Below are 14,637 nucleotides of genomic sequence, written 5' to 3' on the forward strand. Positions count from 1 at the left end.
TTCTTCATGTTAATTAATAGTTAGATGGCTTTTACCACAGCTATGTGTGTATCGGAATTCACACACCTATCTAGTTGATCATGTATTCCAAGTAAAATGAATTCGTGACTGATCTTGTTGCACAGCTAGACGATGGTTGAACACATCATGCAACGATGTACGTATATATATATTACGCGAGGTTTTTTCTTCTTTTTTTTTGTGTGTGTTTTTAAATTATTTTAATGTGTTATTATAAAAAAATTAAAAATTATGTTTTAAATATTTTTTATTAAAAAATGTTTTTGAAAAGCTACAGCAGGACCAGACACTTAAATTTATGCTATTGAAATCAAATATTGAACTTTTGAGATTTTATCTCAGCACTTGTTAATTGATTTGAACAATTATGCTTAAAGCCGGAGAGTTCCAGGATAACTTGATGGATGTAGACCAAGCTTTTAAAGCTATAAAAGATCTTAAATTTCACTGTGACTGAGATTAAGCAAAGAATTATTACACTGGCTGGCTATGTTAATTTACATGGATATATAGCAGCTCTTTTTAGTGAATTAAAGTTATATCAAGTGTATATGGTATAGTTATGTATAATATTCAGAGAGCTGCTCCAGTTATCTAGCCAGTGGTGTTTTGTGTGTTGAATAATATTGATTGAACTGGATTAAATTCAACTAGATTATTTTGGACAAATAATTGTTTTGTGTTGTGTTTGATATATTTTGAATTAGACTGAATAATTTATCTTATTTTATATTTGGTGGACACGGACATGCCTAACTGATTTAAAACCTGAATAAGTTTGGGTTTAAAAAAAAATAAAGAAAGAATTAATCCGACCTGACCTGATCAAAAACCCAGGTCAGCTCGAGAAAAAATATTGATAAAAAATTCATTGAGTTTTTTTTTTAGAAAGAGGTTGTTTTTTTTTTTATATTGATCTAAGTTAATAGTCAACCTAACTCATAACCCAAACTTTATCTAGAGCTGACCCTCAAATTGACTCTTGAATTAAGTTTTAAAACTATAATTATAATTATTTTTATTTTTATATTGGATTGAGTTAATAGTTAACCTAACTTGTGATCCAAATATTATCCTACCTTGATTTTCTAATTAAATTTTAAAATTATAATAATAATAATTTTTAAAACTATAATTTGTGTTTCTAGGCTTAATGGTGTACTATGCACGATGAATTTAACTTTTTTAACATAAAGTCTCGTGAGTGGTAGGTTAGGAGTCCCATGGTTCTAAAGTTAAAGTAAACAAATTGGAACGACATTGGTGAAGGAGTAAGGGAAGCCGCCACTAACACGGTCAAATTGTCGGTACTTAATGAGTCGCCACTCAGCTCGATATCCTGAGCTGAGTGGGTTCCTCTGGCCCATGCTTGACGTGACAATGTTTTCGTCGAGGTTCACCGTCCGAGAGTGATCCTTCGTCCTTTTCCATTTCAGTCAACCACCATGATTTTCCCAATATAACATGTCTTTAATTATGCTACCATATTGGCTCCCGTTTCACAGCCAATTATTAATAATATTTTAAGTGTTTTAAATTTAACAGCACAGTTACATCCAAGACAATTAGATTTAAAATCAAGGTTAATAATTAAAAAAAAAACAAAAAAAAAAATTGAATCAACCCAGATTAATTTACTAATCTTACAATCATAGACATAAAATCAAGTAAACCTAATAGAAGGAAAAAAAAAAAACATAAAGATCAATTTTCAATACATCAAATATTAAAAGATGAAATTGAAATAAATATTTTTAAAAAAAAAATTCAACATGCATTAACTTTTGAAATCAATAACTCTGGTCATAAACTTGAGGCTAACCATATAAAAGGTTAATCATAAAAAATAACAAACCAAAACTCTAAAAGAAAAAAATTAGAAAAAAAAAAAACAAGCAAACACAAGTGAAATTTCTAAACATGGTTTAGTCTCTAAAACATGCAACTCATGAAATTCTTGATTATGAGTTAAAAAGAAACTTAATTCCCAACCAATCTAATTTGAAGGATGAAATTATGAAAGAATATCAATTTAAAAAACTTGTAAAAGCAAAAAAAGATAACAAAAAAAAAACAGAGAGAGAGAGAAAGAATGAATATCAAATTTAATAAAAACAAATCCAAGAAGGATGAAATTGTAAAAAAAATTTAAAAAAATAATTTCAAACAAAAAAATAGTAATTAAAATAACATTAAAAAAATTCAAAATAAAATAAAATAAATAAAAGAGGGTGAGATTGAAAAACATTTGTAGTTTAATATATTATTTAAAATAAAAAAATAGTAATTAAAAGGATATGACTAAATATGAAGGAAAAACATTAAAAGGGTTGGTTTAAAATTTTAAAAGGTATAGCATAAAATTTAAGAAGGAGAAAAAAAAAAAAAAAAAAAAACATGGTTACTAGCGTCAAACCAGAGGCATCTCAATACACGCAGCTCTCCATTATGGATAGAATGTTGAGACGCTGAAAGGACACTCATATGTTTTTGTATTAATTTTTAGTATGTAATTAAATATAATAATGCTTTTTAATAACCTTGACATTAACAATAAAATCAATATAATAAAAAAAGGTCATTGCGAGATAACTACGATTGATTTGTCTCTAAAGGGAAAAAGTAATTTTGTTATTTAAAAAAATCAATAAGACATTCTAATTTTTTACTCTAGAGTTAAATTTATAATTTTATTATATAAAAAACAAAATTATTAATCTATTTCTGCACAAATTATTAAAAATAAATATATCACGATGAAAAAATCATATTACTTTTAATGTCAATTTAAAGGTTTTACAGGCCAATAGCAGTTTCATCAAGTAGCTGTTCCAACGAATAGTAATTTGTATCTAGAGATAAAATAAAACCTCATTTTCCTGTAGTTTTTTTTAATAATTTAATTTAATCAACACCATTAGCAAGTTAATCAAGTCGAGTAATTTTTGTAGAATCGTTCAATGCTATTGGTGTTCACAAATTTCCTGGCTTCTAATAAGCCTTGTTGAAGGCACATTGCGGCTTGTTTGAACCCTGAGCTCTTGTGAACTAGTAATTTACGAGATAATTTTTCCTTTTATTTGTGTTCATACTTTTGCGTGAGTTTATGGTACTGCAATAAATATTTTTTAAAGATTACTTAGCGATGTTAAGCACTTTATAATGAATATAAGTAATTAAAATAAGATTTTAAAATAAACATCGAGTTTTACAAACATTAGAGTTATTAAAAGCTTATATAATCATTAATTTCAGAATTCATGAGATTAGTCAAGATACACGTAAACTAACCCGAATATCTACATTAATTAAAATAAATTTTAATAGAATAATTATCAGTAAATTATTAATAAAATAAGAGATGTTCTAGTCACTACTTTCTTCTTTATATTTGTTTTTCAATTTTCATCGTGATTTTTTTTTTTAATTTTCATATTTTGTGTCTTCTTAGGAATGATAAATTACATTAAAATCTTTTTTATTCTTTATTCATATGTTGGAAATATGGTTCTAGATTGACTTCAATTCATGCACTAAACAAGAAGTTGATATATTACTTATCCCTAACCACTAAATAATCTATATTTTGAATTTTTTTTTTTAGATTTTATTTAGGTCTTCAAGTGTTTTTAAAAATATTATAACATGCATGAGGAATTGAGTGAAACAAAAGTGAAAGAAAAGAAAAATAAAAACATGAAAAATGGGGAGCATTTTGTTAGTTATTTAGTAATAAAGGGTAAAAGATGAAACTACCTAAAAAGTGAAGGTGAAGGGTAAAAGTGAAAACATTTCAAATATAAGGATTGAAGTGAAATAAATCAATGAGTACAAAAATTAGTTTACCGTACCATTTCTCACTAGCTCCTATTCTTCCTTCCTCCGTTCGTCTCTACGTCGCTTCTTCTCAGCACCATCGTCTCCTTCCCGTCGGAAGCAAAGCCCAAACCTCAACTGTATAAATCCATAATCAGATTGAATTTTGGTGTTAGCTTAATGAATTTTGGCGGATAGTCATCGATGGCAGACCAATCAAAAAAGGAGAAGGAGAATCTCTCCAAATCAATATCAGCTCCACAAGCATTTCTCATCCATCTGATATCTGGACTTGGCTTAGCAATATCATTATGGGTAGCCCACAATTTCTACTCCATCAATCTCGTCTCTCATCCTTCAACTACCCTCCGTCTCATCTGGGTACACTTCAAAAACCACTCTCTCGTTGATTTTGAAGTTATTGTTCTAAATTATTAATTGGTATCTTTTTTTGTTTATTTTTTTAGATTGTCGAGAGTGCAATTGTCATACTTATTTACAGCCGCTTTCGAATTGATCCGCAACAATGCTCGGTATTACCTTGTCATTCTTTGCTCTTTATGTATTCTTGGGTTTTTCTTGCTTTCTTGGAAATGTAGAAAAGTTAAGTTTTTTTCTTTCTCATTTTCTTGGAAACCAAACAAGCCCTTTGTTGGATTTGTTTTCCTGCTTTAGTCAATCTGTCTTTATTTTTAATCTTTGTGAATTTTGCAGTACTTGAAAGCTGTAGTACGGGGAATATTGGCACTTCCTGTTGGTCAGTATTGAACTTTGCTTTCTTATTTATTTATTTTTTATTTTTTCTTGGTATTTTAGTTTTATGATTCAGAATAAAAAAAAATGTATCCTTTGAATATATTAGAATACCTCTGCTATTTATTTAGCATGTTAATATGTCACCTTGGTAAACCTATTCAACAAGAAGTCAAGGTTTCAATCAAGATTTTATTGAGGTTTGAAATGAATAGAAGTAAACGATTTGATTTTGGAATGTAGTTCAAAATCTTGTAAGTGAAGTTATGCTGCTGCTGAATTTAGTTTCTGGCTATTATTGTTAGTTTCTCTATATGCATTATGTCAACTTAACATATTCCCTTGTATCTTTTACTTTGTAGGCGCTCTTGTGAATGCACTTGGAGCCATTGCGTTGGGTGCACCCATTGGTATCCAGTATGTGTGCTCCTTGTTGACAGTTTTGAATATTTTGAGAAAATTTTGAAATTAGAATTCATAGTTGAGGTTGCAAGAGATAGATTCTTTCTAATACTGTTAAGGCTGTAGTCCCTAAGAAAACCTTTTCTCACTATCAGATTCTTAACTCCTTCGCCCCCCCCCCCCCCCCCTCATTGTCCCTTGTGAAGTTCTATTTTGTTTGAACCAAGTTTTGATGTTGAACTTCAATAACTTTTGGTGGCTGCCCAACTGTAGCTATTGACTTACGGTTTCAGAATTATGAAGAGAGGAATTATAAACATGATTTATGAATATTTTTCTTTATCACGATGCTGTTCAGACTGCATCTTTTCCTTTGGTTTTTTGAATTCAACTTCATCTGAAGTGCATCTTTGTTTTGCTTTTTTGGTATTTGAGGACAGGTACTTGCCAAAGACCATAAACTGGTCTCTTCTTATGTCATCATTCACAGTAAGTATTTGTTGTTATTGAACTTGCCTAGCATAATTCTTAATGTTTGATGAATCGAAATTGAATCTACATTATTAGTATCTCATCTTTTCAGTTCTATTTAATTCTCATTATTGTTAAGTTTTTGTTCTCCAGATGAATGTATCATGATTTTTTATATTTCATTCCAAACTCTCTTATTCAGTGAATGGGTCTCAAGTTGCAAATTTATTTCCCCCCACTAGCTTGTTGCACTTGCTTTTGTTTTTGTGTTTAAAAAGTGCTTTTGAAATTTTATTTTTTTTTTGCTTTAAATTGAATTTTTTATATATATAATTTTGGATTATTTTGATGTGTTGGTGTCAAAAATAATTTTTTTTAAAAAAAAAAATTATTTTAATGCATTTCCAAGTGAAAAACACTTTGAAAAGTAACTGCTACTATAATCCCAAATGCTACCTTAGTAGGGGAAGTCTAATGATTGCCTCTATATCTTTTGGCAGGTTGCACCTGCTGCTTCAGTATTTGGTTCATCATGGACATATTGGCAACGAATATTTGCACAGACAAAGTAAGGTTTCCAACATTAGTTGCCTTTTAGTCCATGTTTAGACTTCTAGTGTACAGCAAACGCTCTTTTTGAGCATCTCTTGTATCTCCACGAAATAATTTAATTGTTCCGTTGCTTTGAACCTCGGATTTCTTTCCAATTCAAAGGGAACCACAGTTTAGGTACATGCAAGCCTTAACTTTTTGATGGGATTAGACATGGTATATGTGCAATGTTTGAATTGAAATGGGGGAGAGCCCATCAATAGCTTATGTTTTGTCTGCTAAGTTGATCAGCAAGGCAAACTGACTGGAATTTTCTAAAAATCAAGGCTGTGAAGTTAAAAACATGACTCATGAAGAAAACTGGTTAGCTTTCCTACAAATTTGTTTGCATCAATGTTGAATTCTTTCCCCCCACTCTCAGGCCAAATGAACCATTGGAATATATGATCTGCATACCAGCACATGGGGCTGTTATTGGAGGCTGGTTTGGAGCTTGGCCTATGCCACTGGACTGGGAAAGGCCATGGCAGGTACTGTTCTTCTTCCTTCAGTTCCTGTACTATTTGATTTTGTCTGTTACACTTTTGGAAACTGCTGCATGTTTGAACAAAGATATTGGTCATTTTCTTCCAAATGAACACTGTTTATCCATAGAGAGGTTATTATGTATCCGCTACGGTGTTATCGTGGGTTGTGTATTACCCATCTGTATATCAAGATTTCCATAATTGCTTTGACACTCTTTTGAAAATGATTATTATGGGCTGGCATGGGATGGCCCAATTTATACTGCCTCTTGCTTGGGTGATAAACCATTTCTTATATGTGTAGCTTATTAGGAATCACTTTCTGAACCTTGTTCCTACTTTCACTCGGTGAGCATTGAACACCTTCTGTCTTACAATAACAGAGTGCATAAGTTTTATAGGTCTTAGGTGGGGAGGGAGTAAAGTGATGAATGGCTCTACAACGTTAGTTTCATGGTTAAATGTGGAACAAGGAAAAGTGTAAGTTAGCTTGATAAGCTATAATCGCACATGAGTTCAACTTGCAGAGAATGATGAACTTGAGGTTATTGGAGCTTGATGCTTAATCTTATTTGGAATCAAGGGAAGCATCGGTCTCAGTACATTTTTAGACAAAGCAAGGTTGAGGACTTGACCGCTTAAGTAAGGAAACATAAAGGTGTTCAGATAAGTTAAAGCCCCACGACAGTTAAGATACAGCAAGAAACTTGTTTCACTTCAGGATACAAAATAAACTCGGTGCATTATCGCGGGGGGGGGGGGGTTCCTTAATGATGTAGGAGCTTTTGGATTATTGAATATTTTTCCGTAGTTATTTTACTTTTCTTATAGTGTTGGAATCCTAATGCTAGTTGGGATCTATATTAGCTATATAACGTTCAACAAGGAATCATTTTTCTATTAAGATGAGGATTTAGACCTAAAACTAGTATAAATTGGGCTGTCTAGTTTATTTTTCTGACATTTTTTATGTCATTATCAATCGTTATAGATTTGAGGGTTCTGTACAGACCCTAAACCTATTTTTCTAGTTTCAACTTGAATTCTCTTCAAGTCAGTCAACAATTTTTTGTTCTTTACTGTTTTGAGTTGATTTCTCTTCCGCGCTACTTCACCTAACCAATTATCCAATATTCGTAGTCTTGCTTTGCTATGTATTTTGGGTTCTAGCAAATGCGTAGCTCAGGAACCCAGTTTAGAGTGAACTCTAGTTTCATATTGCTACGGCAAGTGACTCTGATCCAGGATGATTTTGCAGGGGAAATTCCTTGCTGTATATTTCTGCTTCTCACTTCAGGCATCCCTGGAGTCCAGCTGACTTTTACTTGTTTCCTCGCCATATCGTCTTCCTATATGATTCTTTTGAGGCTTGATGTTCATTATTTATGATTTACAGGAATGGCCGATATGTGTGACCTATGGAGCCATGACTGGATATTTGGTTGGAATGCTTGCAAGTTCTGGTTTTGTTCTTGCAAATGGGAGACGGCAACGACTTAAAGAAGACTAACATGCTAAGAAAGATTATTTACCTTTACCTCGCTGTAGGAACAAGCATGCCATTTTGGAGATTGCTGACATACACTTTGGAGATCGCCACTGAAATACCTTTTTTTCTTTTTGGATGGATACAATCAGCCAGGCTTCTTCTTTTGTTTTCTGGACGAGTATTCAGCATGTATAACATCAATTGTTTTTTATATTGGTTTTATCATGAAAATTCACTTTTCACGACAACCAAAGGAGAATTACTAGATTTATGTAAAATTCATTTTTTACATGTTTCCTTATATTTATGTTGTATAAAATCAAGTTTTAGGCATCAATGCGCACTTTATTCATGCGTGCTTCAAAGATTTACTAGATTCATCAAGTTTTGTTATTTTAACATCATGGCAAAAAATAACAAGATAGGCAAACTTTGCTTTTGTGGAAAGGCAAAAATGATGCCAAAATATTGCTGTGTTGGCTTTCTGTAATGATTGTATCCAGGTTAATTTTGAACAAGTACGATACTAAATTTCTTATTCATCATCTCTGCCGTCTGTATTACTCCCAATTAGATCACAGCCACCCTCACCATTTTGCAAATCATCTTCCCAACATGATTAAGCAACAATTCAGCTAGGAGAATTTTGGAGCTAAAACTTGCCAAGACAATAGGAAGAAAATGTAGACAAATTTCTCCTATTGATTTGTCAATTAAAAAAAAAAAAAAGAGTAAAAAATGACATTGGATTTTAGGCTGTAAAGTAGGATAATAGCTCACTCTACAATATAGGAAAGCAAAAGCCAATGAGATGCCAGATCTTGTACTCAAACCAAACTCGCCGCATCCGGCAATCCTTGCTGGAGATCGTCAACATTATTTCTAGATGTTGAAGAGGAGGCATTCTTACTGGGATGCTTGGCAGGAGGGGCAGTAGAAGCCCGACAGACAGGACAATTTGAGTTAGAACTGAGCCACTTATCAATACAAGGAGCATGAAAGGAGTGCTTGCACACACTTAGTTGCTTCACTGCTTCCCCATCAGAAAACACAGACAAACAAACTGGACATTCACTTCCAACATCCTTCTCATGCGTGTCTTTCTGAAACTTAACATCTGAAGCCCGCTCTTTCTGATCACCGCTCGTTGTACCGTTTAAGTCGCCGGTATCAGCAATATCAGCAACAGAAAGGGTTTCAGAGATGACGGAACTGCTGCTTCGGTGATGCCTCCTCCTCCTGAAGGGGCCAGGAGGGCACTTGATAGAGAAGAAAAAGGTGTAGATCAGAGCGGGAACGGCGATAACAGCTATGAATGCAAGAATGAATTCAAGAGGGGCTAAATCTACACTCCTTGGTGATGAAGGGAAAGGTGGGGGTTCAGGTACCATGAAAATGGTAGGTGGATGCTCCATGTGATGACAGTGACGATTGATAACAATTACTCCAATGAAAGGATGTAAATAGCTGTAGGGTTTTTGTTAGCTTATTATTATTACTTGAGATGGTGGAGTTGCTTTGTCTTGTTTACCTTTTTCTTTATTCTGAGAAGCTGGGATCTACGAGGAACTTACATGCTTCCTAAACTGGCGGTGGATTCTATAAATTTATGAATATAAATCTAATTTTAGCTAAATATCACCACGGTAAAGCTTATTTAGCCCACTCAAATTTAATTGGATTAATTAATATCAACATTATTCTCTCTCTCTTTTTAATAATATCTTTTTAATAAAAATAATTAATTCAAGTATCCGTGAATTAATCCAATAATTCTAAGTTTCCGGGCCGGGTCTCGCGATCGCTGGAGCAGGAGCAATAATTGACAAAGGCATTTGTATCTACATGTAAGAATGAAGATTCTACACGCGTCGGCTGTGCCTTGCCAAATGGTCCCCGCATCATTTCTAGCTACATATATTTAGTCCCTTTGTTCTAGATTCTTGTAGCCACTGTTTGTTTATGTTTTCATGCTGTATTTTTTTATTTAAATGAATTTGTTTTTTTTAATTAATGTTTTTATTATTTTTTAAATTATTTTGATATGATAATGTTAAAAATAAAATTTTAAAAATAAAAAAATTATATTATTTTGATGTATTTATAAACAAAAATCACTTTAAAAGAAAATGCTACTACAATATGAATTATTACTTTAATATGATACCTCTATTTTCTTTTCTTATTTTATATAATCACTCTACTAAAGAAATATATTAATATGATCCTTCTATCGAGATTGTGTCCGATTTATTGTTAATTTGTGGTCTTACATGTTAAATAAAGTTGATTAAATTGTTCCCGCAAGTTTGTATATTTTTTTAATAAAATATTTAGACGTTATAAGCATTTTTAAAAAATAAATAAATTCAATAAATCAGGTTATAATTCTAATTAATTAAATAAACTAGTTTTATTTAAATCATATTGAAAAAAAATAGCAAACGATATATATCTATATAAAAAGCGATCGGAATAACACGAGTAAAATTTAAATAAATATATAATATAAATCAACACACATGTAAAATTTATTGAATAAACACATATTAAAAATATAAAAAAATTAATCTCTATAAAATATATATAAAAAATTAAACATACCTAATATAATAAAAAAAAATTACAATTTAAAAAGGCAAAAAAACCAAAGAAAAAAAAAACAGTAGAGAAGATGTATTAATTAAAGCATAAATTTTAAAATTATTTTTAAAAAGACATTAATAAAAACAATGAAAATTAAAAAAAAGGAAACTAAAATGAAAAGAAAAAAATTGAACATGTCAAATTTCTCAACATGTTTTTTTATATAAAATATTAAAAATATAAATATAAAAACTTATGTACTCATTTAATGAAATAAACTACAAATCATTGTGTAATTAAATGGGGAAAAAATATCATTAATGATAAATAAAAATATAATTAATAAAAATAAATATAAATATAAATATAAATTAAGATATCAAATTATTTATTTATTTAATAAAATTGATAAGCGTCAAGAGATCTAGTTTAAAAAAATTCCCAAAATTCAAAAGTATAAATAACTAAAAATTGAAAAAACGAAAGAGGAAAAAGTAAATTTCTGTGAAAAACTTTACTAATAAAGGTGATTACTTGCGTAATTAAATAATTAAAGTAATAATAGGCAACAAAAAATCCAAGTCATTCATCATTCTTTCATCACTGCATTTGATTTATCACAGATCAAATCATTAGTTTATCACCCACCTAAAATTCAGCTTGTCTCGTGTTAACGAACAACAACCTTAATTGATAATAATTAATAAGAAATCATAAAGTGTATAGTTAATTGGTAAAATTTTAAATTTTTTTTAGAGGTTACTAGTTCGAGTTTCACAAATCTTATAGTTATTTAATGCTTATATAATTGTTAACTTCAGGGTTTATGGGATTAGTCAATATATACTCAAGCTGATCCGATATTTTCATTTAAAAATAATAATTTTATATGGATTTAGGATTGAACTTACATAATTTTATTACCAACAAATATTAAATATTAAATATTTTTTCATGTATCATTAAGATCCGAGCTTTGTGACATCATTGTAGCATTCCAATACTTTTAAATCAAATTGAAATTATAATTAACTCAAAGTTATCCCCCTCAAAGTTATGTATCCTATGCCTCCAAACCTGATTACAAAACGGGTAGATGCCTTCATTTCCCATCCGCTTCTCAATCATTTTGCTGGTCTTCTATTTAGATCTGGTGTTAAATGCTTTTTATGTAAAATGATTGTTCTTGTTAATCTTAGTTTTTGAGTTGGTACAATCAAGTTACAAGAGAAAAGGTCCCGTTTCATGCTAATTAGGGTTCCCTGGAGAATGAAAAGAACTTCATTAATTACAATTATAGTTACATTTTACAGCGAAAATACCTTCATTAATTGTGGATTAGATACAATCAGCCCCAGATTAAGTTGCTAGTTATCCGACCTGCCCCAAACCACGGCAACTCTCTGTCCAAAATTCATCAAAAACACAGTAGCTGAGCTTCGAATATAAATTTGTAGAGATTTATTTTATTTTGTGATTAATTTTTATCTAATAGAACGAAGATAATGAGATTTTGAGCTCATAATTATTTAGTTAATAAAATTTTAATAACATGTAAAAAAATTATATATCTCAATGCAATGTTAGATAAGATTTTAATAAATTATTTATATTATCCACTGAGCAAATTTCCAACATCACCCCACCCCACACGTCGTTAATTAATTAAATAACAAAGATCGCATGGAAATTTCGAGGCTAGACTCGTTAAAAAAAACAATTTAATTAAAGGCTATTTAAAATTTTAATAACATGTCAAAAAAATTATATATCTTAATTCAATAACAAATTATTAGATAAGATTTCAACAAATTATTTATATTATCCACTTAGCAAGTTTCCAACATCACCCCACCCCACACGTCATTAATTAATTAAGTAACAAACACTTGAGGGTCTAGCTCAAGCGGTCAACTGCAAGGCTTGCTTTGCGACTGTCCCGAGTTCGATCCTCAAGAGTACCAACCTGTCACCCCCGCTGTGCCTTACCTGCCCACTAAACTTGCAGGATGTTCAATGGGCTCAGGGATTAGTCATGGTACGCGTAAGCTGGCCCGGACACCTCGGGTTACAAAAAAAAAAAAAAAAAAATTAAGTAACAAAGATCGCATGGAAATTTCGAGGCTAGACTCGTCAAAAAGATAAGAAAATCCAGACCAATTTAATTTGTCCTATTAACAAGACTTGTTAAGAAACAGCTTAAAAATGACATTTGATGTTAAGGTATGAGCATACAGTGTAATTGATTATGCATTTTCTGTTTTCAAGTGGGACGGCGACTTTATTTGACGAGAGAACGCACACATCAACTAACTTCTACTTCCAAGCAAAAGCATTGAGAATGACCAAAACAATATGAAATTGGATGCAGAGTGACCTCTGTCGGTCACTCATTTAGATCTGAAAAGACTGCTTATTTATTTTAATTTATTTTTTATTTAAAAGTATATTAAAATAATATATTTTTTAATTTTTTAAAATTATTTTTAACATTAGTACATCAAAATAATTTAAAAACATAAAACAATTAATTTAAAAAATTCAATTTTTTTTTAAAAAAATTAAAACACAAAAACAAATAGATTTAAATCCAAACTAGTCCAACATAAATAAATTGAAAACAAGGAAGTAAGATAATAGATATAAAAAAGATATATTTTTATGTACTTTTTATTTTGAAATTATAAAAATTCATTCTAAAATTATCTTAAATATAAATTTATTTTATATCTTTATTTTTATCTCTTCAAACACATGTTTATATTCATATTATCTTCATTTTTTTTACCTCAAAATAGTAATTACAAGATTTTTCTCCTTACCCCTTTGTAATTGTTAAAAACAATTAGAGTGAAAAATGGAAGTTTCATTGCCACATTTACCTACTTCAATTGTCATATTTACCCCTTCTAATTATCAAATTAGAGTGTAAAATGGAGGCTTCATTTCCACACTTACCTACTTCAGCTATCATATGCCTAAAAACAACAATTCTCAAAGATTTTTTTAAAAATCAATATTTCTCAAAAATTCTTTTTAAACATAAATAAAATAAACATTGAAAAGTTAAAATAATATCATTATTTTTTTTTAATTTCTATCATTCCATTTAGAATTGGAGATGCGAAGAAGTGGAGTACCTCCTCGACTTGAATCTGAAGCTATCTCTCACAAAATCCAAGGAATTGACAAGCTGCCATTATATGAGAGGTTGATTTTGCAGCCACCAGCCGAGATCATGACTAGTCATGAGGGGACCCTGAGGTCACCTCCAAAGCCTGGGCCATCACCAAGAGGCCGGGCCATGCAATGATGGGTGCGTGCCCATCCATGATCGCAGCAAATTTTTGGACGCCTACACCAGCAGCGAACTATTATCCTGTTTATTTTTATATTTTAAAAATATTTAAAAAATATATTTTTTTTATTTTAAATTAATATATTTTTGATATTTTTAAATTATTTTAATTCACTGATATTAAAAACACTTTAAAGAACAATTATACCTATATTCAAATATAAATTCAACTGTTTCCAAGGTTCATGCATTGGTGCTGTTTTTATGTTTATGCTTGGCAAATCTCATTTCTACTCCTATATATATATATATAGTTTCTCCTTAATTTATACTTAAGGGTTTGTTTGCTTGCTTGCCAGGTTAATAGTAGAAAATGGCATCGTTTTGTAACGCTTAGTGATTGGGCTTTAGCTCTAAAAGTATTTCTGTGTTAAGTATCATATATGTTATTGAATAATTTTAAGGGCCCGCTTGATGATTAAGAAGGTTTCTTCTTCTTTTTTTAATCTTCGGGTTTAGCTAGATTTTGAGACCAACACTGGAGAAATTTAAACATCCCTTTGAACCGATATGACAGGTATATAGTTTGGGAAGAAAAATAGTTTTAGTTAATACACAAGTAGTATGCTATTTTTTTTTTTTTGTCATTCGAACCATTATGATTTTTTTTTTTTTTAAGAAGCTGCACATGATTAGGATGGATTATTGATAATTTTACCATT

The 14,637-nt window shown here is 30.5% G+C and overlaps 2 protein-coding genes across 2 annotated transcripts; one reads left to right on the forward strand and one right to left on the reverse strand.

Annotated features, from left to right (window-relative positions):
- Positions 1-3,855: 3,855 nt before the first annotated feature.
- Positions 3,856-8,262, forward strand: LOC118054679 (uncharacterized). The gene is made up of 8 exons (XM_035066350.2): positions 3,856-4,218; positions 4,305-4,370; positions 4,552-4,594; positions 4,953-5,007; positions 5,433-5,481; positions 5,964-6,031; positions 6,437-6,545; positions 7,939-8,262. Exons 1-8 carry the CDS (start codon positions 4,042-4,044, stop codon positions 8,050-8,052), a joined length of 681 nt encoding a protein of 226 aa, XP_034922241.1. The 5' UTR covers positions 3,856-4,041; the 3' UTR covers positions 8,053-8,262.
- Positions 8,263-8,702: 440 nt separating this feature from the next.
- On the reverse strand, positions 8,703-9,636 carry LOC118054680 (RING-H2 finger protein ATL33). The gene has a single exon (XM_035066351.2). The coding sequence runs from the start codon at positions 9,444-9,446 to the stop codon at positions 8,859-8,861; it is 588 nt and encodes a 195-aa protein (XP_034922242.1). The 5' UTR covers positions 9,447-9,636; the 3' UTR covers positions 8,703-8,858.
- Between the last annotated feature and the right edge of the window lie 5,001 nt (positions 9,637-14,637).

This window comes from Populus alba, chromosome 3, assembly GCF_005239225.2.
Source record: "Populus alba chromosome 3, ASM523922v2, whole genome shotgun sequence".
Classification (NCBI taxonomy): domain Eukaryota; kingdom Viridiplantae; phylum Streptophyta; class Magnoliopsida; order Malpighiales; family Salicaceae; genus Populus; species Populus alba.